General features: G+C 41.0%; 1 protein-coding gene across 2 annotated transcripts; it reads right to left on the bottom strand.

Annotated features, from left to right (window-relative positions):
• Window positions 1-190: 190 nt before the first annotated feature.
• On the bottom strand, window positions 191-18,178 carry cip2a (cellular inhibitor of PP2A). Of its 2 annotated transcripts, none has more exons than XM_085287578.1 (22): window positions 18,019-18,178; window positions 17,695-17,827; window positions 17,329-17,476; window positions 12,707-12,819; window positions 12,050-12,144; window positions 11,844-11,940; window positions 11,495-11,617; window positions 10,943-11,088; window positions 10,792-10,867; window positions 8,097-8,318; window positions 7,793-7,955; window positions 6,914-7,061; window positions 5,086-5,185; window positions 4,844-4,962; window positions 4,572-4,752; window positions 3,282-3,356; window positions 2,946-3,056; window positions 2,296-2,492; window positions 1,707-1,820; window positions 1,499-1,581; window positions 1,049-1,188; window positions 191-486 (listed from the first exon to the last, which is right to left on the bottom strand). In XM_085287578.1, exons 2-22 carry the CDS (start codon window positions 17,794-17,796, stop codon window positions 340-342), a joined length of 2,700 nt encoding a protein of 899 aa, XP_085143704.1. In that variant the 5' UTR covers window positions 17,797-17,827; window positions 18,019-18,178; the 3' UTR covers window positions 191-339. The 2 variants fall into 2 exon arrangements, with proteins under 2 accessions (XP_085143704.1, XP_085143705.1); XM_085287579.1 differs by having other exon boundaries at window positions 17,695-17,816; window positions 18,019-18,076.
• Between the last annotated feature and the right edge of the window lie 3,753 nt (window positions 18,179-21,931).

The raw sequence follows: 21,931 nt of genomic DNA, 5'->3' as shown, positions 1-21,931 counted from the left end.
ATCCGTCAGCTCTATAAATATGTAAATGATAATTAAAAATTTATTTCAAAAAGCAGGCCGAGGCTACAGTTTATTTTAGTTACGTTTTTAAATATTTTTTAAAAGAGGAATTTACAAAAACGATCTAGGATGTACACACATATCTATCATTTATTTACCAAATAAAAACACAGACACAGAAAAACTGACATATTTTAAAATATAAGTTGTGTTTAATACAGTTCATTAAGTGTTTTCTATAAAAAGTTTCCTGAAGGTTTAAAGCTCAAGCTTATAGTCTTGAAAGTTGATGGGGATGTTTTTCAAATCAGATTTTCTCCGGTGCAGCTCGGTCGCTGCTCAGAGCGACAGGTTGACGTCGCTCTTCATCTTGCCGCTGCTGAGGCTGTGGATCATGGCGATCATCGCAGAGTGTTTGTTCAACTCGTCCTCCTTCTGCTTCAGCTTCGTCTCCAGCTGACTCTTCTGCAGCTCCAGAGACGACGCCTGGAAAACAGAAAATGTTCTACATCAAGAAACCAGCCTGGGTTTATCTCCTGTCTGCTGCCTGATCATCGACTTAAACTGTGACAAGCTTGGATTCGTCTGTGGACAGAAGCTTTGGGACAGGCTGCAGGAATCTGTTTTTGACTCCGTCTCACGCCTCGATGGTTACAAGCTCTTCAATTTTGGGATTATTTTTTTTTAAAGATCTGAATCTAAAAGGCTGTTTTATTTTATTTTATTACGTTTATTAAGTTGTCAAAAAGGCGTTTCACTTTATGTGAATTTGGACATTTTGTTTTCCCTTTTAGTTTCTTTCTTTGTTCATTTTTCAAGCATCGTTTGTTTCTTATCAGCATCTCTTCACACACGTGAGAACAGAGAACGACTTTTCTGTCAATTGTCCATCAAATCACAGGTGCATGCATGAGCTAAAATTAAGGCATCAAATAAAAGAAAAAGAAGCCCAACAAAATACTTTACATGTTAAGGAAACAAAGGTATAGAAGCTGCAGGTGTAGCTTGGAGCAAACGTGTCGCGTTTGATCGGCACTGCTGTTGTTACCTTGATGCTGGCGTCCTTCCGGGCCTGCTCTGTTTTGTTGAGTTCTTTCCTTAAAACATCCACCGTCTCCTCCAGGTCTCTCCTCTCCTGCTCCTTTTCCTTCACCTTCTCCTCCTCAGCCCGGAGTTCAGCACGCAGACCTGACAGGAACAAAGCAAAGTGCTCCTGAGGCTCATGGATAGGTTACAAATCCTTTAGGTTGTCTTTAATCTCAGCGCTGATAAAAACATGTCTTATAATCTTGACTTTATCAGTCAGAGGCGGTTTTAGACAAACATTTGCAGGCGACAATAAAAACGTTCCTCTAATAAACAAATAAAAGTTACACAGATTTTCTCACATCTCTGATGAATGAAGAGTCTTGGGATCAGATTTCAGGGGGGAAAGGTCCTTTCCCATATTTAGGATACACACATTTGTCTGTTACGGTGAAATTAACTGAAAACCAACCTGAGATTTCACCGTTTTTCTTCTGTAGATCTGAATTAAGCGATCTGATCTCCTCTTCTCTCTCCTGCAACAATGACGCCGTCCTAACAAAGAGCAACGAGCGTCAGAAACCTCGTCTTCAGGTCAAAGGAAACAAGTGTCGCACGTATGTGTGTGTGTGTGTGTGTGTGTGTGTGTGTGTGTGTGTGTGTGTGTGTGTGTGGCACACTTGTTTTGCTGCAGCTGGAGGGCTTCGTGGTTCTTCTTCAGGGTGTCCGTCTGTTTGGTGAGAGAAACGTGAGCCGCCTGCACCTCCTTCAGCAGCCGCTCCGTCTCATTGAACCTGCAGAGCAGAACTGTCACACATCTGCACGTCCCAATAAACCAGCCCAAAGTTTCATTTCCACAGCCTGAAATAAAGTCTTGTTATACACGTGTTATAAGATCATTTCTCTCAGGCGGAAACAAAGCAGGACAGTACTGGTTAAATCTGCAGCAGTGATCACAGATCAAGCCTGTGGACTTTAAAAGTGAGAACTAAAAAAGGAACAGAAAAAAGAGACTTTGGTGGTTAAGAAGTCAAAACACGTTTGACCCCAGCGTCTGTAACTTCATCAAAACACAAAAAAAGTGTTTTTCCTCTTCTTACTGGCGTTAAAAGGAAATAGTGCAGATTGAACTGTGTTGGCTCAGAGAGCGAAGTGTGAGGAGAAAAACCTTCACTGTTTAACTACAGCTGTTATTAAAAAAAAAAAAAGAGCTCAAATAAACAAACAAATAAATCAATCCCACCATGGTTTCACCAAAGTGCCTCTGACCTGTTGAGCAGGGTGTTGTAGGCTCCTTTCAGGGCCTGGTGCTCCTCAGAGTCCCGCTGTAGCCTGGAGTTGTGCTGCAGCAGCTCCTCCATGTCAGCTCTGGAGCGCTCCACCTCCAGCACCTGGCCGCTCAGCTCCACCTTCAGCTCCTCGCGCCGCCGCTCGGCGTCCTTCAGCAGACCGCCCAGCTTACGAGCCTGCGGGCAGAACACGGGGCAAAATTAACATACAGGAAAAGTGGATTTTACTAAAAACAGCGAGGATCAGTGATTGAACTTCTAAGCAAAGATGAACTTTCCCATGGCTTGATTTAATTTAATGATTTTAGGAGGTGCTCACACTGACACTGCTTCACATTTAACATCAGAAAAGCATTTGGCACGGACAGCGTGACGCAGTGCATCTGCAAACTACAACCTGGGACTGCATTAAACATCGTAATTACACGTATTTATTCACTATTAATCTTCTAGCACAAAATGTGAGAAAAAACAGGAAAAACAAAGTTTAAATAGCTCGTTATGATGTTTTGTTTTTTTTTATGTTTTAACATCACAAAAAAGATAAAGCACATGATCCTCACATTTAAGAAGCTGGCACTGCAAACAGTGTATTATCAAAATCTAAAGGAAAGAATAAAAACATGTTACCTCAGCCTCAGCCTGAGCTCTCTGAAAGCGATACTGAGCGAGGAGACGGTCGGCCTGAGAAAGAGCCAGAGCCTTCGCCTCCAACAAGTCCTGCAGACGGCTCTCCTTAGACTGAGGAGACACACAGAAACCTTCATCAGATACAGAAATGCTAAAATCCAGAAAAAGTCTGAATGCTCCTGCAGAGGCTTCAGTGTTACATCAACAAATAACTCTCAAGAAGTAAAAATCAGACTGTTAAAAACAAACTGCAAACATATGACAGATTTTTAAACTGCGTGGTTACTCGTCTGCAACATTACAGCAGTGTTCATTGCTTAGGCCTGATGTACTCACCGCGTACGCGCCCAGCTTCTGTTCATACACGTCGATGATCTCGGACACGTGCGAGTCTTTGACCTGCTCCTGCAGCTGCAAGCATCAGACAGACTTCAGTGGAAACGTCGACGGGAAGATTGAAAACATTTATGACACAGTTTTGTTTGTCTGGAAATGTTGCCGACACCGTTTCCAGGGGTTACACCAAATGTTCCCAAACTTTACGACCTTTAAACACTTTAAATAATAAAATATTTCTTTGTGAAACAGTTTTCGAGGCCCCGACGACTTTAAATTATCCAGGGAACAAAGAAAAGTGGAAAATAATATCAGAATCTAATATTTTAGTGTTTTTACTTCTGTGCATTATCTAATAAAACTGCACTGTGTGTGCACAGCCTGTAGCTACATTATAAAGTTTGATAAATCACGTTTGTTTCTGTAATTTAAGACGTTTCCTTTGTTAGCAGCAGTCCAAACAACGTTTTATTGTTTTGACCTACAAAAATCAAGCAAAAAACATTTTGGTCCTAAAATATTTCAAAGTAAAAGTTAAACATGGATGCAGGACACGCATGTGGTTGGGCGCCACGACATTTTAGAGAACCCATAATCTGCAGTACGCTCAAAAGGTGATTTTATTTAAATTATTTTTATTGTATCAATTGATTTTAATTTTGGACATTTAAACAACTTATGGTTTCCGGTAAAATGTGAATATTAAAATGAAAATAAATAAAATAAAAGCCTAAACAGGTCACTGCTACCCTGGTGGTGTTCTTGGATAATTTACATTACCTAATAGTTAATTTGAGGATGAAATTTAATTTGCATTTGTTAAAGTGCACCAAAAGATGGCGTCTTCCCCCTTTTGGTTGTGTTGATCTGACTGATCCTCATCATGTATGACTAATGAACGCAGGACTTCACGCTGTGAGCCACCGAGAGGCCACGATCCTTGACTAGCATCTGTAATCTAGTTTGTACATGTGTAGTCTGTAAAGCATGCTTCATCTGATGACAACAACAACAAACAAAGAAAGAGACTAACCAACCCAACCATCCCAGTTTCCAGGAGTCGATCTGAAGGCGTTTATTGTAAAACTTTTTCACCTTTTTTGGTCTTAAAACTTTAACAGCTTTAATAAAAATTAACCCGTAGAAGCAAATCACCTGAAGATCAAATCTGTTTGAATGAAAGAAGAAAATGCTTCATCTTGGTCTTATGTTCTGATCACAGCTGTTTGCCTCCACCATGGAAATGTTCACGTTTCAACAGTCACAGAGAAACACTCTTGCACACTCTACCTCCAGCCCAGTCTGAATCTTCTCCACCAGACTGTGGACACTTTTGCTGTGGACACTGGAAGAGTCCAGCGTGCTGGTGTTTGTCCTGAGAGGCGGGACTTCCTGCACTGCCACGCGCTTCACAGACAGCTCGGCCTCTCGCTGGCGATAAGCGTTGTTGGCGGCGATGCTTTCTCCCAGACTTGAGAAAAAACAAAGAAATGTTGTCCACGATTCACAGAACTATTAAATATTTCTGGATAAAAATGTGTAGTTTGGATCATGAGACTCACACGAACGAGGGGAAGTCTGGGAGGGGAGTGGCTTCAAACAGCAGAGAGAGCCCGGTCTGCACACTGTCTCTGTGGTGGGACGTGAGGGCCAGAGAGAGCGGCGTCACCATCCTCTGGTCCTGAGGGATAAAACAGAGAGAATAACAACTCGTTTCAACTGAACACAAAACCCTGCGTGCACTAAAAACATGCAGTCAGTGAGAATGTACGGAAGGTAAATAACGTCAGCCTGTATGTAATACCTGCAGCATCCTGTAGAAGCTGGTCTCCATGTCCTTCACATGCTGTCTCAGTTTGCTCATCAACTCCAGGGTCTTCAGCAGAGCTTCTGCACACACCTGACTGAAACCACACACACACTTTAATATCTTAAAATACCTCAAAAGTAGTTAGAAAACTTTCATCAGCTAAATTAACTCAACATAATAACATAACATTATGTCTATGAGTTCTTTAATTCATCATGAAAAGCTGATTTAAGCTGTTTCAGGATCAGGGTGGCAGCTGACTTTTCAAACTTACATTTGTGCCTGAATGTTATTTGCAGCTCTGTGGGAAGGAAGCATTTTAAGGCCTTTCTAAGTATGTAAGTGGGCAAACGCCTTCGCTTAAATCCTGTTATCAATAGTAACAATACTAAGTATAGAGTGATCCATTTCACATGTGTCTGTTAAGTCACAGACACATCTATACTGGTGGTGTAAAGTGGCCCGTGTCAGTTGTTCTTTTGATGCACAGACTGCAGCTCTCTGAACGTCGTCTGTGCAGTCTGCACGCCAGCTGCAGAGGTCTGCAAGTGTGGTGTCCTTTTAAAAGGGCCTCATTACATTAGTTTCAGCGTTAAGTTTAATATGTTATTGTATGAAGGACAGTCTTGGGTCTGTAGACAGCCAATGACTCAATAAACACGCCCACCAAAGCCTCATCAGCTAAGTTATGATACCAAACTGTACCAGATTAACAAGCAGTAACACTGAGGATATTTCCTGTTTTTATATTTTCATTTGTTTTTCGAGTTCCTAAAATAGCTTAAACTTTTCTCAAAAGTCTTGTTTGTTATATTTTTACTTGAATGAACTCAAATGTTTTTTCATATCGTTAGCTTCATAGCATAATTGCCTAAGTCATTTGACTAAGTCAATGACTTAGGCACTTATGCTATGAAGCTAACGATATGTAGTTTCAGTTTTTAGTCTAGTTTTAGTTAATTACATAGTGGATTGCTTAGCGGATGCCTCTGTAGAAGTGAAGTGAATGACTGTAGCAAGTCTGCACAGCTCTTTAAAAATAAAAATAAAAGTTGATACAGCATTTGGTGGATTGCTTTCCTTATCTGTTATGTAGATCAGCGCTGTGTCGCTCATGTTTACTCTTGCTTGTGGCTCTTTGTGTAATTGAGAATGGCCTCTTAAAGAAACAACAACAACAAACAGACGTTCTCCCAAAGCTTGTTGGGCATCATGTTAGCATTAGCCAGCTTATCCCAGCAGAGGATTCACCTGGGCTGCTGACATCTTTGGTTCAGCTCGTGGGCTGTGTTGATGGTTGGTTGGTGTTTTTCTCTACATATCAGAGCCAGTGGGTGAAGTTTCAGTGACCAATAAATGGAGCATGGCTGACTTGGCTCAGCACGGCTGTTTTAGGGGATTTTCTGAAATCGTTTCCCTCCATAATTACATTTGATTATCTCCACTGCACCTTTACTGACGAGGTTTGACACGTCAGTAAATATCAAAAAGATGCAGTTTGACAACACTAAGAATCATTTTCGGGTAGCTGCATGGGCAGAGACCACCCTCACTAACTTCTGATGCAAACACCTGAAAAATGGCAGAAACCACTCAGTTCAGAAAAGAGCTTCAAGTATTACTCATGGTAGACTTTCAAGGGGTAAAGAGTTAAAGATTTTTAGAGACAATGTGAGTACAAAGTACTGATCACATAAAGCAGTGCAGCTGTATTTTGCATTAATAATGCACGGTCTGGAAATCCCACTGCTTTTCTAGCATCTCTAAAAATCACTTGAACCCAGAAAAATCTGAGCAAAACATCGTCAGAGCTTTCACTCACCTGAGATCATCGTCAGAGCTGGGAGGCAGACAGCTGAGTGGATTGCTGCTATGACAACATGAGAGAAGAGCTTCAACCTGTGAGAGGCACAGCTGAGCGCTTATCTGACAGGACACCAAGGATCTGGTGGCATCCTCTGTGCACAGGAGTGGGAGAGTTAAGGCTTCGAAGGAATCAGACATGTGCAGTAGAGGTGGGAATCACCATACATCCCACGATACGATATTATCACAATATTTAACGCACGATACGATATTATTGCAATTTTTTAAAATATTTTGCGATATTCAGATTCTGTACATAAAGGTAAACTTTATCAATATTCATTTTATCTAATATCAAAGTCTCGCACTCAGTCTTTCTCTCATTTCAGTTTTATTGTTGACAAACTGAACGGTTTGTATTACAGTCTAGTCCAACTTAACTGAATGCAACAATCTGGTACAATTATAGCTATTCTGAACTATGCAATTTATGAAAACTATGCAGCCCATTCAGCAACTGAAGAATTTGAAAGTAAATTAAAACAAAATATAATTTTACATTAAATAAAGTTTTAAACTTAATTAAAATAAAACATGGCTTAAATTAAAATAAGCAAACTGTCATGTTTATTGCTGCAATAAAAAAAGTTAAACACATTTGGACAGTGAAGGAATGTCAGGATTCTTGCTCAGAAAAAGGATCAACATGCTCTGAAGTCACAGTTCCAGTCCACGAAAACTTTTTTTGTAACAAAATATCGATTTCTGCTGTCCCTGTATCGATACATTATTAGCAAACAAAATATCACGATACTACCCAGTATCGATTTTTTCCCCCACCCCTAATGTGCAGATACAGACAGACTGCAGGGCGGCAGGGTCACGAGAAGGATATTTAGCAGCAGGCTGGTGACGTAGCTGATGCGGAGACAGTGTTTTCTCAGGTGAGCATCTCCCTGTGAGAGATTGAGGCCCTTCAGCAGCCCTAACAGTGTCGGAAGCAACATTTCCACAAAGCTCAGTGTAGAATCAGGCATACTCTCTGCTCCCAGTGTCTCCTGGATGGAGAGGACAGGAAGAGAAGTGGGTGGACAGCTAACAAATTTTATTTTAATCATGACTACAGCTTCCAGGTAATCAGAAGAAAAGGTTCTGCCACTGTCAGACCGCTCCCCTGTATCCCAGTGGGGCTACCTTACCTCCAGTAGCTCGCTCAATAGCTGCAGGACCTGCAGAGAGCAAGATTCGCCACCCTCCACGGGCGAGCTCAGCCACTGCACCAGTGCCAGCCCACACTGCGCCTTGCGTCCACCGTCCCGTCCTGCGGCTCTGAGTTTAGGTCCCGCCGGTTTGAAAACCACCTCGCACAGGAGCGAGCGCAGACCTGAGACACTGCACATGGCAAGGAGAAGCTCCAACACCTGCGAAGCACACACGTAACACACATCAAGATGAAGGTTTGTAGCAGCTGAGCATGGCTTACAAAGGCTTTCCTTCCCCTTTATCCAAAAATAGGCTGCAGAAAAAGGCAAGTGTGCAATCATGCAGTAAAACTCAAGGTGGGCCGATAATGCTTTTCCATTTTCTGTCTTATATGTTAGAATGGATGCTGATTAAGAGTAGGAACAGTCTGATCATATTCACAGTAGACAGCAGAAGCATCTTCATGCATCTGCTTACAATCTTTAGATAAACTTCAGAGAACAAAACACCCAAATTTCAACATAACCTGTGAGTAATACGAGCAGCAGCTTCAAGCTTATAATAATCACAGAATTGACTAAAAATCGAATAAAACTGCAACAAACATCTGATACTTTTCTCAGTTTTGTACCACTGAAACTTGAATATCTATTTATTTATTGATAAATTGTGAACAGACGAATCTATATATAACAAAATTTTTGCAACATTATTATCATTATTAATAATATTATTATGGCACATTTGTATATTTATGTTAGTATGTATATAAAAAGTATCTATTTAAAAAAATCTGTTGCCGTTGCTTTTGTGACACATGTCACGTTACACATTGTCACAGGTTTCACTCCTGATATTTTAACCCAAACCATGATGAGTTCCTAAACCTGCATTATTAGTTCCTGAGCATCATGGAAAAGGTAGCGAAAGCAAAACATGAAAGATGAAAGCAAAACTGAACAAGTTCGGTCTTGTGATATAAAACCATCGACCAAATAATAACCAACAAATGTCCAACAGCTTTTCAGCTGAGATCACAAAAAAAAAGGTTTGCAAACCAGCTATGAACCAGTTAAACAACATAATTGTATTGCTTGTTAATATTAAAACTATTAACTACAGTTTTTACAGCGTTTCATTCTTCAATTCAAACATCAAAGGTAAAGTGCAACCAAAATGCCGTGAAGCCCCTGCCCTGCTTCCTCTTGCGCTCGCGGTTTTTGATATTTTACAGCATCACGTTTTCATTTCAAGGAAACACACTGAGTGACTTTAAAATCAACAGTTTCCTAAATTTAAAAATCAATTTCAGTTTCTGTTTAAACTCCTGAACAAATGTAAGAAAACCTCTAGATCTGACAATTAAAATCGAAATTCAAGTTGAATCCTTTCGGGTTTTGGGACGTTTTATTGTTTCTTTTTAGTTCAGTTTAGTTCCAGTTTTTGATAGAAGATTTTTATCATTTCAGTTTAGTTTTTCAGTTTAAGAAAGTATGAGGTCATTTCTGCTTCTGTTCTTCCAGAATAACTAAAAATGAACTCATCATGACATTTAATGTATTGCACAGTCTCTTTATAAGGCAGCAGTTGATAAAAACGCTGACAGCTGCAGAATCGTTCAACTCAAACGTAACCACTTAAACCTGCACGCACAAATAATGAGAGAACAGGCTGTTACAAAAAAGCAACATTAACATTTTTAAAGACTAAATATTCCTTGCATTTATTTCCTGGTTTGTCGGCAGCAGCTCCTGAAAGCGTTGTTTCACTGTCATCAGTTAATAGGAGACACCGGTTTATGCATATGAACTTGAGTGACAGCCCATTCTTCATTCATAGGGTCGGCCTTCTATCAGGTTGAGGTCAGGACTCTGTGCAGGCCAGTCGAATTCCTGCACATCAAACTCACTCATCTATGTCTTTGTGGACCTTGTGTTGTTTCTGGTGCACAGCCATGTTGGAACACGGAGAGATGATCTCCAAAATGTTCCCACAAAGTTGTGACCATGAAATTGTCCAAAATGTTTTGGTATCCTTGAGCTGCTTTCAGTGGAACGACGAGCCTGAGCACAACTCCAGAAAAACAACCCCACACCATAATCCCCCCTCCACCAACGTCTCTCCAGAGAACACATCTGCCCACTCTAGAGTCCAGTGGCGCCGTGCTTTACATCACTGCATTTTAAGCTTTGCGTTGCGCTTGGTGATGTAAGGCTTGGACGCAGCTGCTCAGCCATGGAAGCCCAATCCATGAGGCTCTCTATGCGCTGCCTCTGAGCTAATCTGAAGACCAGGTGAAATTTGGAGGTCTGTAGTGATCTCTGTGCACTGCTCCTCAGCATACGCTGACCCCGCCCTGTGATTTTACATGGCCTACCACTTTGTGGCTGAGTTGCTGTCACTCCCAATCGCTTCCACTTTGTGATAATACCACTAACAGCTGACTGTGGAATATTTAGTAGCGAGGAAGTCACATGGCTGGGCTTGTTGCACAGTTTGCACCTCATCACGGACCGCACTGGAATTTACTGTCTAAGAGCGACCCACTTTGTTGCCACAAGAAGGTCAGTGTTGACGTCAGCGGCATCACGTCTGATGCAAACTGTGTCACACGTGATGGTTTCAGGAAATACTGGGAACTTACAGAGTTAAGCACAGCTGGTGTGGGTTATCATATTTGTCGTCTCTCACCTTGGCTGCAGGGTCCGGGTCTTTCGAATGCAGCAGTCCTAACACTTGAGACACACATGCCGAGAAGTGGGGATACCTGGAAATGGACAAAGGCTTTCAGCGGAGTTTTAAAGCAGCTGTTCAGGAAAAGAGCTGTGAATTATCTGCATACCTTGTTAGGTAATCAGCTATTTTGGGGTTCTTTAACAAATCAACCAAAAGGTCGACTGAGTATTTTCTCGTCAGAGTACCATCACCGTTCACGATGATGTTGAACACAAGCTGGAACGTTTGATGGATGTTCTTTGCATCAAAGAGCTACGAGGAAATCCCAGAGATTAGAGACAGGATATTATGTGAATCAGCATGAATGTTGTTTACTGTTCAACAGATAAAAACGAGAAGAGAAAATAGGAACAAAGTAAAAAAGGAACAATTGTTTCTGCTGTTAAGAAAAAAAAATCGAGTCATGGCAGAGACCTGCAGAAGTCTTGAGTCTCATTTGATGACATTTTGTCAGATTGGCTTGTAATTTTTTATAAAAAGTGTTTTTTGAGCAAAAGTTCTCCAGGTTTTTTTGGAGTTCTTTCAAAGTTTTCTGATTTTTGGACGTTAGCTGCTTTTTCACTCTTTTTCAGTCCAGTCTGTGAACATTTACAGAAAGATTTCTTTGTTTCGTCTTTAGACACTTTGTTAAGCGCAGATCCCAGCAGAGTTCACCTACCTTCTCTCCAACCTTCTCATTCAGGCTGAGGCTGGCCAGTATAGACAACGTGAAGACCACCACAGTCAGGCTGTTGTGCGCCAGAAAGTTGATCAGTGTGCGATAAAACTGCTTCACGTTGTCCTACAAAACAACAACCACTCCTACTGGTCACCAACAATAAATGCATGTGGCCCAAAAAACTGAATAGTGCATCTCAAAAACATTAGAGTATCCTATTATTGTATTGTGAAATATTTAAAGGCCTTTTTTGGTTTAATTTTGATGATTGCGGTTTACAGCTCATGAATTTCTCGGGCCTCCAATTCTTAGAACTCTTCCTCTTGTATGTGAATCAGCAGAAACTCACCAGAGACTTGATGTAGATCTGCACGGAGATGTTGTCGCGACAGAGATTGGCCAAGAGGCCGAGACATGACATGACAACGTCTTCATTTTGAGATTGGCTGTGATGAAAGACCGTCGGTAATCTCGTTAATTGAAACATAATGAATCAAAACATAAAGAGCAGTAATTCAGTATAACATAAAGGCAGAGATGAGATGTGTTTCTCACATGTTGGTCATGAGAAAAGTGATGAGCTCGTGGATGCAGCTGGCGGACTGGAAGATGCGAGTGTTGTAGGTCAGCTTCTGCAGCACCTGGAGGCACTGAAATACAGAGCAACACGACACAGACAGTTTTAGAGAAAGACTCAAAGCTAAAAGGTAAAAGTCTGTCGAGTAGATAGTACAGTCATAAATCTGCTTCAGGTAATTACTACATCTATATTAATAAAGATTTGGTTTGACCACTATTGGAATAGTTTTGGGTTTGTCTGCACAGGCAGAAACTACCCTCACGAGCTCCTGGTGCACACACAGTTTGTTCTGCTCAGTACAGGAAAGGGCTTCAGCGCTTAGTCCTTGTATGCCTTCAAGGGGTAAAGAGTTTCTTGTAAAACACAATTCTCAATTTTACATTTTGCTCATGAAATATGCTTTAACTTGTATAAATGTCAAGGACACCAAGAGCAGAAGCACCACGGCACTTTCTTTCTGTCTTTCTTTCTGTCACTGTGAACTGGCAGAGACATTTGTGCTCGCACAAGCTGACGGTAATGTTTAGAAGACTTCAGGGCTTCAGTTTGTGTGAAAACAGCTACGACGTTTCCTGTAATTGCTTGAGTCTCACCCCCAGCTAGCAGCACACCGACTGTATTGATGGGCTTACCTGCAGCACCAGAGCCTCCCCAGGTGTGTTGCTGTGACAGTGTATGACAGCAGCCAGGGTGCTGGTGAGGTTGTAGCTGCTGTGCAAAATCTCCCGGCTCTGATCGTCGCAGGCTGTGAGGAATGAGTGTTTATGAAGTCGTTAGCATTTAGATTTTCTGTCTCAGAAATCATAAACATCCTTTTTTTATTATTATTCTTACTACACTATACATTCTGTTTACTATTCTCTGCTTACTGATGCAGCAGTTTCCTGACCCAATACGATAGGATTCTTTGGGAGACAATAATAAACCTAACTGACCAACTGGCCTCTGATTATTTATGCATTCAAAGGTTAGCTTCCAGCACACTGTGAAAAGTTCGGCACACAAACAAATAGTTTGCTGTTATTATCGGAATTTTGTAAAAACAGTGGAAATCCACATACTGCACATATATTTGAGGCAGACATGATTTTACTCAGAACCGTAGGAGGGCAGCCATACTTAGTGCTGTAAGGAGATGAGCTGAAAGAGGGCCTGACATTGAGAAAAGACGGTGAAACCTCAGAGGACATACCAGGGTCTGAGAAGCCTGTGCAGGAGTATATATATATGTATAAGCTACACGTAGAACACCAGGCTGTGAACCATCCTTCTATGGTCTTAGCAGATTAAGGGAGACTTGTTGAACTATCTTTAAGAGAGGTCTCACTTTTCAGAGGGATTTATTCTTTCCCCCTTACCACAGACCATTTCTTAATTTGGACTCCCTTATATCGAAGAATCTGTCTGAACTGACTGAACTGGATAAAACCAGGGATGAGAACATCTGGATCCTAGATTACTGATTACCTGACAAGGTTCTTATTTCCCTTCTAGGAATCATAATACTTAAACTTCAAAGCCCCAGATTACACATTGTCCATGCTCAGGCTTCTCAAAACATTCCTGTTCTAATGTCCGGTCTTACAGCACTAGGTCTGACTCCCCTCCCCTCTGCCTGCAGTATGGACATGAGTTAAACATGTGAGGTAGTAAGAACACTGTAGTAAAGGGCAATGAATGAAAGTTTTGGTTTTGAATTGGAAAAAATTACTGTAGATTTCTGAAATCCTGAAATCAAAGTTAAGACTTGTTTTAATTTTGAAAAAACAAAACAAAAACACACACACACACACACACACACACACATTTTCAAGCCAGTGGCACCATGTATTTCTATATATTATGCCTGTATAATCAACAATTGTCAAGTATTGTTCGGCTCCATAAAATAACACTGCATCGCAGAAATACTTTGAAAGCGCGGAACGACAATATTTTATATAAAGCCGGAGATTTGATGTGTGAGCTCGAACCTGTAACAGTCTTTGTGGCAGTGAAAAACTCACTTTGTATGATGTCCACACAGCTGTAAACAAAGTTACTGATGCTTTAGATTTTCTTATGACTTCTTCCACATTAGTTCTCTTTGAATTTGATTTCCACTCAGTTTAATTTCAGTTCCAGATTTGCTCGTTTGAGTTTAGTTTTCAGTTTTAGTGTTTGGACTAAGGAGCTTGGAAAGAAAAGCGTCTGGACTTCTTTAAGTTGCTTGAAGACGTTTCACCTCTCATCTGAGAAGCTTGAGATCCCTTCCCAGACGCCTTAATGCCCACTCACACCCTTTGCCATCTGACCTCAGGAAACCACATGATAGGGTGGGACCAGGTTTCACAATGAGCTCACCCAAAACCTTGGCTGATTGTGACCTACATCTGTTTTCACACCTTGGCTCATGTGATTAGGTAAAGCATCATTAGGGGGTCATTTTGTCCCTCTCGGGGGGGTTACTCCCACAGTGCTTAAATCTGGGACTCTCCACCATTTGACCCTAGAACTGAAGAAGCTTCTTGGATGAGAGGTGAAACGTCTTCAAGCAACTTAAAGAACGCTTTTATTTCCAAGCTCCTTAGACTACGATGACCTGGATGACTGAGAACCTTCACAGACTTAGTGTTTGGACCAGTTATACTATGAAAGGTTCTTGTCAACAGCTCAGGGAGGCATTGTAATCGCATGTGAAGTGCAGTTTTTTATGCAGAAGAGCATATCGGTCACAGGTGTGCACATTTGACTTGTTTTTAAGGTTATTTCACCACAGCGGTAAATTTAAATTGCTCGGCTATAACACAGGAAAAGTAATAAAACTTCAGACTGAATTAAAGAACAAAGTCATCTGTGTGCCCATCTTCATTAGTTCCTACATGGTGCTTACATTTTCTCCTCTCTTTTTTTATTCTTCCCTGTATGATAGGTCACCCCTCTGACTGCGATGCCATCCCTCTGCCTCATTATCTGGTGAATTTTGAATTGTCCCTCTATTCTAGCATTAACCTCAAGAGTTACACATATATCTGACGACTCAGGTGGAGGTAGGACTCATCCAGAGTAGCGCTGTTTTATTCCAAACTATTCAACCACATAGGAATCTTTGACAGTGTCGATGTGCAAAGAACACAAGATGTTATTTACACTCTGATCCTAACCCGTCCCTGTGCTGAAGTTACACATTACTGTGTCACATGCATAAATCGACACACTGATCTTTTTTCTTTATGTCATGTAATGATTGGTATTTCAAGGTAAAAAAAAAAAATGCACACACACATGCCATATGTCTTCAGAGAAGTTGAGATCTGATGGCAAATGCCCTGTATTTGTATAGCGCTTTACTAGTCCCTAAGGACCCCAAAGTAGGGCTGGGCCCTATCATACCGTTCACGGTGATACCGGTGTAATGTTGGGCAATGATAAGAAAATGAAATATGGCGATAGAATATGGGTAAAACGCGTGTGCGCAGTGCCTTTGTTTACATACGCACATGGTGGCTACGCAGAATGAGAAGAGCGAAAGTGGATCGTTGAATGAAACAGATGAACCAGAACTGGTTTGTAAAAATGCTGCAACTTCAGTGGTGTGGAACTGGTTTAGCTTTCGTCCGTCAGATACACAACAAAGCACTATTTGTGGTAGAGCATGCTAGCGGGCCGCCGTTATTACCGTGTTGTTTGGAAAATACAGCACACTTAAAATCAATCCTTTGATTTTTCTGAAAGTTGACAGAGCCCCTTATAATCCCGTGTGCCTTATGTATGAACTCTGGTTGTGTTACTGACCTCGAAACGAGTTTATGTGCACGGCGCTCAAAAATCTGTCACATGTTTTAGTACAACTTTGCTAAGCTACGAAGCCGCACCGCTTGATGGATTGTCGGAGCATCACGGCTATCGTGGGCAGGAGCCTCGCGGAGTGATACGTACTGTGCTTCAACATAGTGTTACGGTATTGTGTGTGTTTAACCTCTTTTTAAGTTGTGTGGATATTCTACATGGTTATGCTGAGGATATGTCGGCCAGTTTCCACTGGAAACGCCTTTTGGCTAAACTGTCAGCAAAGAATTTGCATTTGCACTGTTACATTTTTATATAACTTTAATGCACATAAAAAACAGCTGCTTGTTTAAGTGCAAATACATTGATGGTTTGGTTTTTTCCCCCACTAATAAAGTTGTGGAGTTGTAAAGCATTTTGTCTAGTGTCAATTATATCGTCAGTTATATCGTTATCGCAAATTTTCAAATGTACATCGTGATAATTTTGGTCATATCGCCCTGCTCTACCCCAAAGCGCTTTACACATTCAGTCATCCACCCATTCACACACACATTCACACACTGGTCATGGCAAGCTACATTGTAGCCACAGCCGCCCTGGGCGCACTGTACAGATCAGCTGTTACACACAGATGTATACGGTGGGACAGTTTGTGGTAATACAGCTGTCTTCAAGATAAATCCTCCGCTCCACCCAAGTCTCAGACCTCAGGACCTTATAACAGTCCCTAACGAATTCTATCAGATAAGTTCAACCTTATAGAAAAATATATTGATTGTTCTTCAACCTCCTCTCATTTGTCACACCGTTTTCAGAGAGGGACATGTGTAAAACCTGCGTGTTCACTATATTACTTTTGTTATAGCATCCCTGGCTTCAACAGACTCCCTCATCGGGTGTGCTCATTTCTGAGCCACTAATCTGTGATGCTCTTTGCAGATAATTATTGAAATGAACTGAATGCAAGAAATTAGTACACCGTTAGTAGATCACCTAAAGAATTTTCCGCTCCCATGGGATTGTTTTGTAAAACCACTGTCACATTAATCTGCCCGGCAGCTTTCAGTCACAAAACTGACACGGTGCCTCTTTGGTAAACCCCGCCAGCAGCTTTGTGATGCCTAAAGAAGGCTTTACAACACTTTCATAATGACAACCGATACAGATTAAGTTGTCTGTGAATGTTTTAAATACTTTTGCTCTGGCAACTACTCCTCTGCTTACAATATAAACGCAATAGTTTATGCCATTTAGATAAAACTACATCCCTATGACATGATTGCAAAGGCCCCTAATGCTTGTTGGGTTGACAGAAGCAATCACATAAAGACTCAAATCTGGGACTTTTCTGGAATTTCACATTTCTGTGAAAAAACAAAGTTTTAGTTAACTAATAAACTTGAATTCAAAATGCCAGAGCACTCAGGTGATGGTCCATTACTGGTGCTGAAGTGTGTATAAAGTATGAAGAGGTCTTCCGTACCTAGCTGTGACAGCAGGGAGATGATGGAGCTCGTCAGGGTGGGGCTGGTGCTTGGGTTTCCAGCCAGCTCTACCAGCCCACTCACACACTCGCTGGGCAGAACCTGAGCTGAGGACAGCAGCTGCTCGCACTTTAGGCCCGAGAGCTTCTGCAAACACACGGCATGTACGTAAACTACACAGGGATACGATACACATATCCCCAACAGCATTTTGAGTTGTAATCACAGGCCAAATTATTGCACAGCAAACCCCTACTTTGTATATTCTACTCCCAAACCACTGCTTGCCTCACGTGGTGCCTCATAAAGCCACTCAGGTGTTATTCTCCAGTTTGACGGATGTATAAACTGAACAGTTAGCTCACCTCCACCTGTTTTTGTAGCTGCGCTGCGTGCTGCGCTGTCCTGCTGTCTCTGTACTGCTGTATAGCCAGCAGCAGAGACTTCAGACAGGTCGTCACGTCCATCTTGTACAACAAAAACTGCACTGTAAGGAGACTTTGTCAAAGAGAGAGACAAGAGAGAAACAACCAATGTCCGTGTTAACACTAGCTAGCCAGCTTATCTTTCATTGTAATGACAACAGAAAATAAACTAATCATAAAAGCCTGAAACTGTGACTCGTTTATTCAAAACATAAGATTAAATTACGATAAATATGATAAATGTCAATTCGATAAATAATATACCTGCGGTGCCTTTTCTTTTTTCAGAGAAACATCAACAACCGGCAACACATCGACAGCTTCCTCCCGCTTCAACTTCGAACGGGAAGGGATCGTACCATGTACGAGAAAGGGGGAGACAATAAATGAAATCAATATTAACGACATTATAATTGATTATTTGGTGCCATATTTACACAATTTTTAAAAATGAACAAGGGTTTTAAGAGCCAGATTGAAACAATGCTTAGGAATTTAATGGTAATGGCTTAAAATAGATTAAGCTGTTGAAAATGCACACCCTTATTACAGGGACGAGACCATGTGAGAATACACGTAACAAGAGGGGGCGGAGCAACAATTACCCGTAGTAGTTCAACAGTGAAAAGTGAATTAAATTAAATTAAATGTAATAAATTTACATTGAAACATGACTTTCAGAAAATTTTATTTTATTGAATTACTTATCAACAAATGTAATTGATTTTTACACACAAACCCCTGTAAGGTTTACTCTAAAAGAAATAACAGCAAACTGTTTCTTCCACAGTATACTTTTCACCAAAAAATAGAAACCAAAACAGTGTGTGTGTGTGTGTGGGGGGGGGGGGGGCATCAATTTATTGAATCGTCATACAAGAAAATACAGCATATTTTCCTGTCCTGATGTATACCCTTGTTAGAATAGCAACAAGAGTATACATCAGTTTTTTATATAACCACCTGTTTTCTTCAACGTGGTCTGAACTTTCTTAGGCAACCATTCTCATCATTTCTTTCAGTAGTCTTCAGTAGGATCAGGGTCTGGAGAGGCCAATCCACGACTGATAGTGCTCCAATGTGTTTTCTATCCAGGAATGCTTTAACTGCATTGGCTGCAGTGTGTATGGGTTCATCATTGTGCTGAAAATGCCTCAAAACCAGTCTGTATTTTTCTATTTCCACAATTCCATTAATTTTGAAAAGATCAACATCCCTGGCTGAAATGCATCCCCAAACCACAACAGAGCCTCCACTGTGTTTTACAGAAAGCTGTGGAAATTAATTATTGTAACTCTCTCCTCCTGAATCCTCCTCCTCCTAAATCTGGATTCAGCACTCCACGACACCGTCTGTCACTGATGTTTCAGTCCAGTTCTTGTAGTATTTGTCATATCTCATCATTTGCTTCCTGTTTCCCTTCACCATACTCCTGGGTCTTCCAGTTTGATCATCATACACCAATGTGGTTTAATAAACAAACAAACAAAAAAAAAACATTAATCTGAAAACGATAAAGTACGAGTGACTGAAGATAAGTGGTAAAGTAGCCACTGAAATAAAAACAAAAGAAAAGCTGAAAGACCTTCAGAGACCCTACCTACTGCTCAGACCGCTTTAAAAAATTACATTTGCATTTGCCTGGTTTCTTAGAAGCAGGCAAATAAATGATGCATGTTGTGTTATCATAATATGAGTCATTTAGTTAAACATACCAATTACAACACATCACTTTAGTCTGGAAAGGAGCTCAAGAACTGTGACCAAATTCCACAGAAAGAAAGAAAAAATAATAATAAATGACATGAACATAACAAGGTAAACATAAGGAAACATAAATAATGTCTCAAGGGTGATGTGACTAGCCGAAAGAGGATATCGAGCACTGAGGTTTCTTGTTGCCATATATAGGTTGCATGTTGTTTTTAGGACACATGCAGACGAAAAGAAGACTGCAAAATGCAGCACTTTGCATCCATCCACATGATGATGCATGTGCAGCTGACCTCAGCAGCCCATGCAAACACTATGAAGTCTAACAAATTAAAGAACACAAGAGAAGCTGCAGTGACTTTGATCAAATTAATTGAATTCTCTGCAGACTGCAGACAATGGTGGGTGGATGTGTGTGGTGTGCGCATCTTTTTGATTCAGTGTCTGAGTGTGGAAACTGTGGTTAGACCCTGCTGATGGTCTTAGGGGCCCATCACTGCTTTCTGCCGCGCTCTGTTCTTCTTATGTGTCTTTGGCGTTTTCCTGTCTGCAGGTTTTATTTTGAAAAAAGAAAAAAAAGACTGCATGTATTTAAACGGATGATGATCTTCAATAAAAAAGAAATTGCGCCCAGTGATGAAACCCCAGCTGATCTCAGGCACAGCGGGCATTGTGTTTAACAAAGGTCAGTGAGGAACAGAAGCAGTTCGTGCTGAAAGGGTGTGAAAACAAACACAGGATGTGCAACTGCGTTTTGCCCGTGCCGACAACGAGGGTTAAGCCCTTCACTTTTCAGAGTTCAGTGTTTGAAGAAAGAAGCGCGTTTTGCACAAATGATAGACAATCACCGAATTACAGGCTCCTTTAAGACTGAAATTTAATGGCATGTAACAGCAATGAGCAAACACAAAGGGTGAGGAAGTAAAATAGACAGATATGCAGATTAGGCGATTGCCTCCTCATTATAATCACATTATTTAAAACTCGTTTAATTTTAAAAAGGTTCCATAGCTTAAAAAAGAACTGCCACGTACAAAGGACAGCAGAGTTTTCCTCTGTGCTAAAAATAACTAAAATCATAGAAGCGATAACTCTGCTTGCGTGAGGGGAAAAAACCTGCGTGTAAATGTAAATCTTGTTTGAGATACGTAGCTGCAGAGATGTGAATCGTCATATTTCAGATTTTCACACATTAGCACCCAAAAATGTAACCAGCAAGTGCTGTGAAGTGAAAGGAGGGTTCACACCAACATTTCTTCTGCTTTGAAGCTCAAAAGGTTTCAGAAACAGAGGAAAGTAAGATCGAGATCAACCCTTTGTGTAGTGTTCCTGTGATTCTCACTCCCAAACAATACACACTGTGTAGATGGTTATGTGATGGCTAGATGTTAGAGCACATTCATGAACAGAAGTGTGATCAATTTAATAAAAGAAAAAATAACCATAACCAAGATATGAGGGGAAATCTTGGACAAATACAAGCAGACTGGAGCAGCCAGCGTTCAAAACACCGACGTTCAAGGTAACAGAAGGTTCCCGAGCCACATCCACCCAGCTGGTTTCTGTGTTTCTTGTGTATTTGTGTACACTGTGACTTCATGGCTGTCTTGGGCTCCAGCTCTTGTTTTGGTGTCTCATTAATTTGATTTAATGTCCTGCTTAGTGATAACATCACTCTTGGCCTCCCTGCACTGGCTTCTAATTGAATTTAGGATTCATTTTAAAGTTCTTTTGTTGGTTTTTAAATCTTTAAATGGCGCCTGCGTATCTGTCTGATTTGCTGAAGCCCTATGTCCCCACTCGTTCGCTCCGGTCAGCTGAGCAGCTGTTGCTCTCAGTCCCCAAATCACGGCTGAAACTGAGAGGAGACCGAGCGTTCTCTATCGTGGCTCCTAAGCTTTGGAATAATCTTCCTCTTCACATTAGGCAATCGACATCAGTGCTGGTTTTTAAATCCAGATTGAAAAAGCATTTTTATTCACTGGCTTTTGACTCAGTGGTTGACTGACTTGTATTTTATTGTTTTTCGCTATGTTTATTATTTTATCGTATTTATTATTCTTATGGTATCTATTATGTTTCTATTGTTCAGCAGTTTGGTCAGCCTTGTGTGTTTTTAAAGTGCTATATAAATAAACAATGATGATGATGATGAACACAGTAACGTGTGTTGGGTTGCTCTGTCTTCAGACTCACTGTCAGACTGATTAGACAGTGAGTCTGAAGGTGAGAGTCCTCACTGCCCACGCCTGTCTTTGGGTCTGACCAACACCGTTTCCTGTGTGTCATTCCCCCCTCGCCTTCCCCCCATCCGTCCTGTCTGCACTGACCTCTCCAATAAAGACAAAAGGTCTCATTTTCTGAAACTCTTCCTATCCCATCACCTTCCGAAGAATCACTTCACCATGTTGATTAATAAGGACGGTGGGAATGGTTTGAAGTCTCGTCACAGAAAATGTGCCAA

Source organism: Mchenga conophoros, linkage group LG9, assembly GCF_057382185.1.
Source record: "Mchenga conophoros isolate Kocher_MC1m ecotype Shallow Benthic linkage group LG9, M_conophoros_male_GT1.1, whole genome shotgun sequence".
NCBI classification, from domain to species: domain Eukaryota; kingdom Metazoa; phylum Chordata; class Actinopteri; order Cichliformes; family Cichlidae; genus Mchenga; species Mchenga conophoros.
Note: the sequence above shows the minus strand (reverse complement) of the source record. Positions and strands in the feature narration are given on the sequence as shown.

Excerpts from the sequence above, each read along its gene's own strand:
- cip2a (XM_085287578.1), bottom strand. The coding sequence starts at position 17,796 with ATGGACGTGACGACCTGTCTGAAGTCTCTGCTGCTGGCTATACAGCAG. Across the intron at positions 11,089-11,494 it reads ATGAGAAGGTTGGAGAGAAG|CTCTTTGATGCAAAGAACAT; the intron begins GTAGGTGAACTC and ends ATTTCCTCGTAG. Across the intron at positions 2,493-2,945 it reads GAGCTCAGGCTGAGGCTGAG|GCTCGTAAGCTGGGCGGTCT; the intron begins GTAACATGTTTT and ends TTCTGCCCGCAG.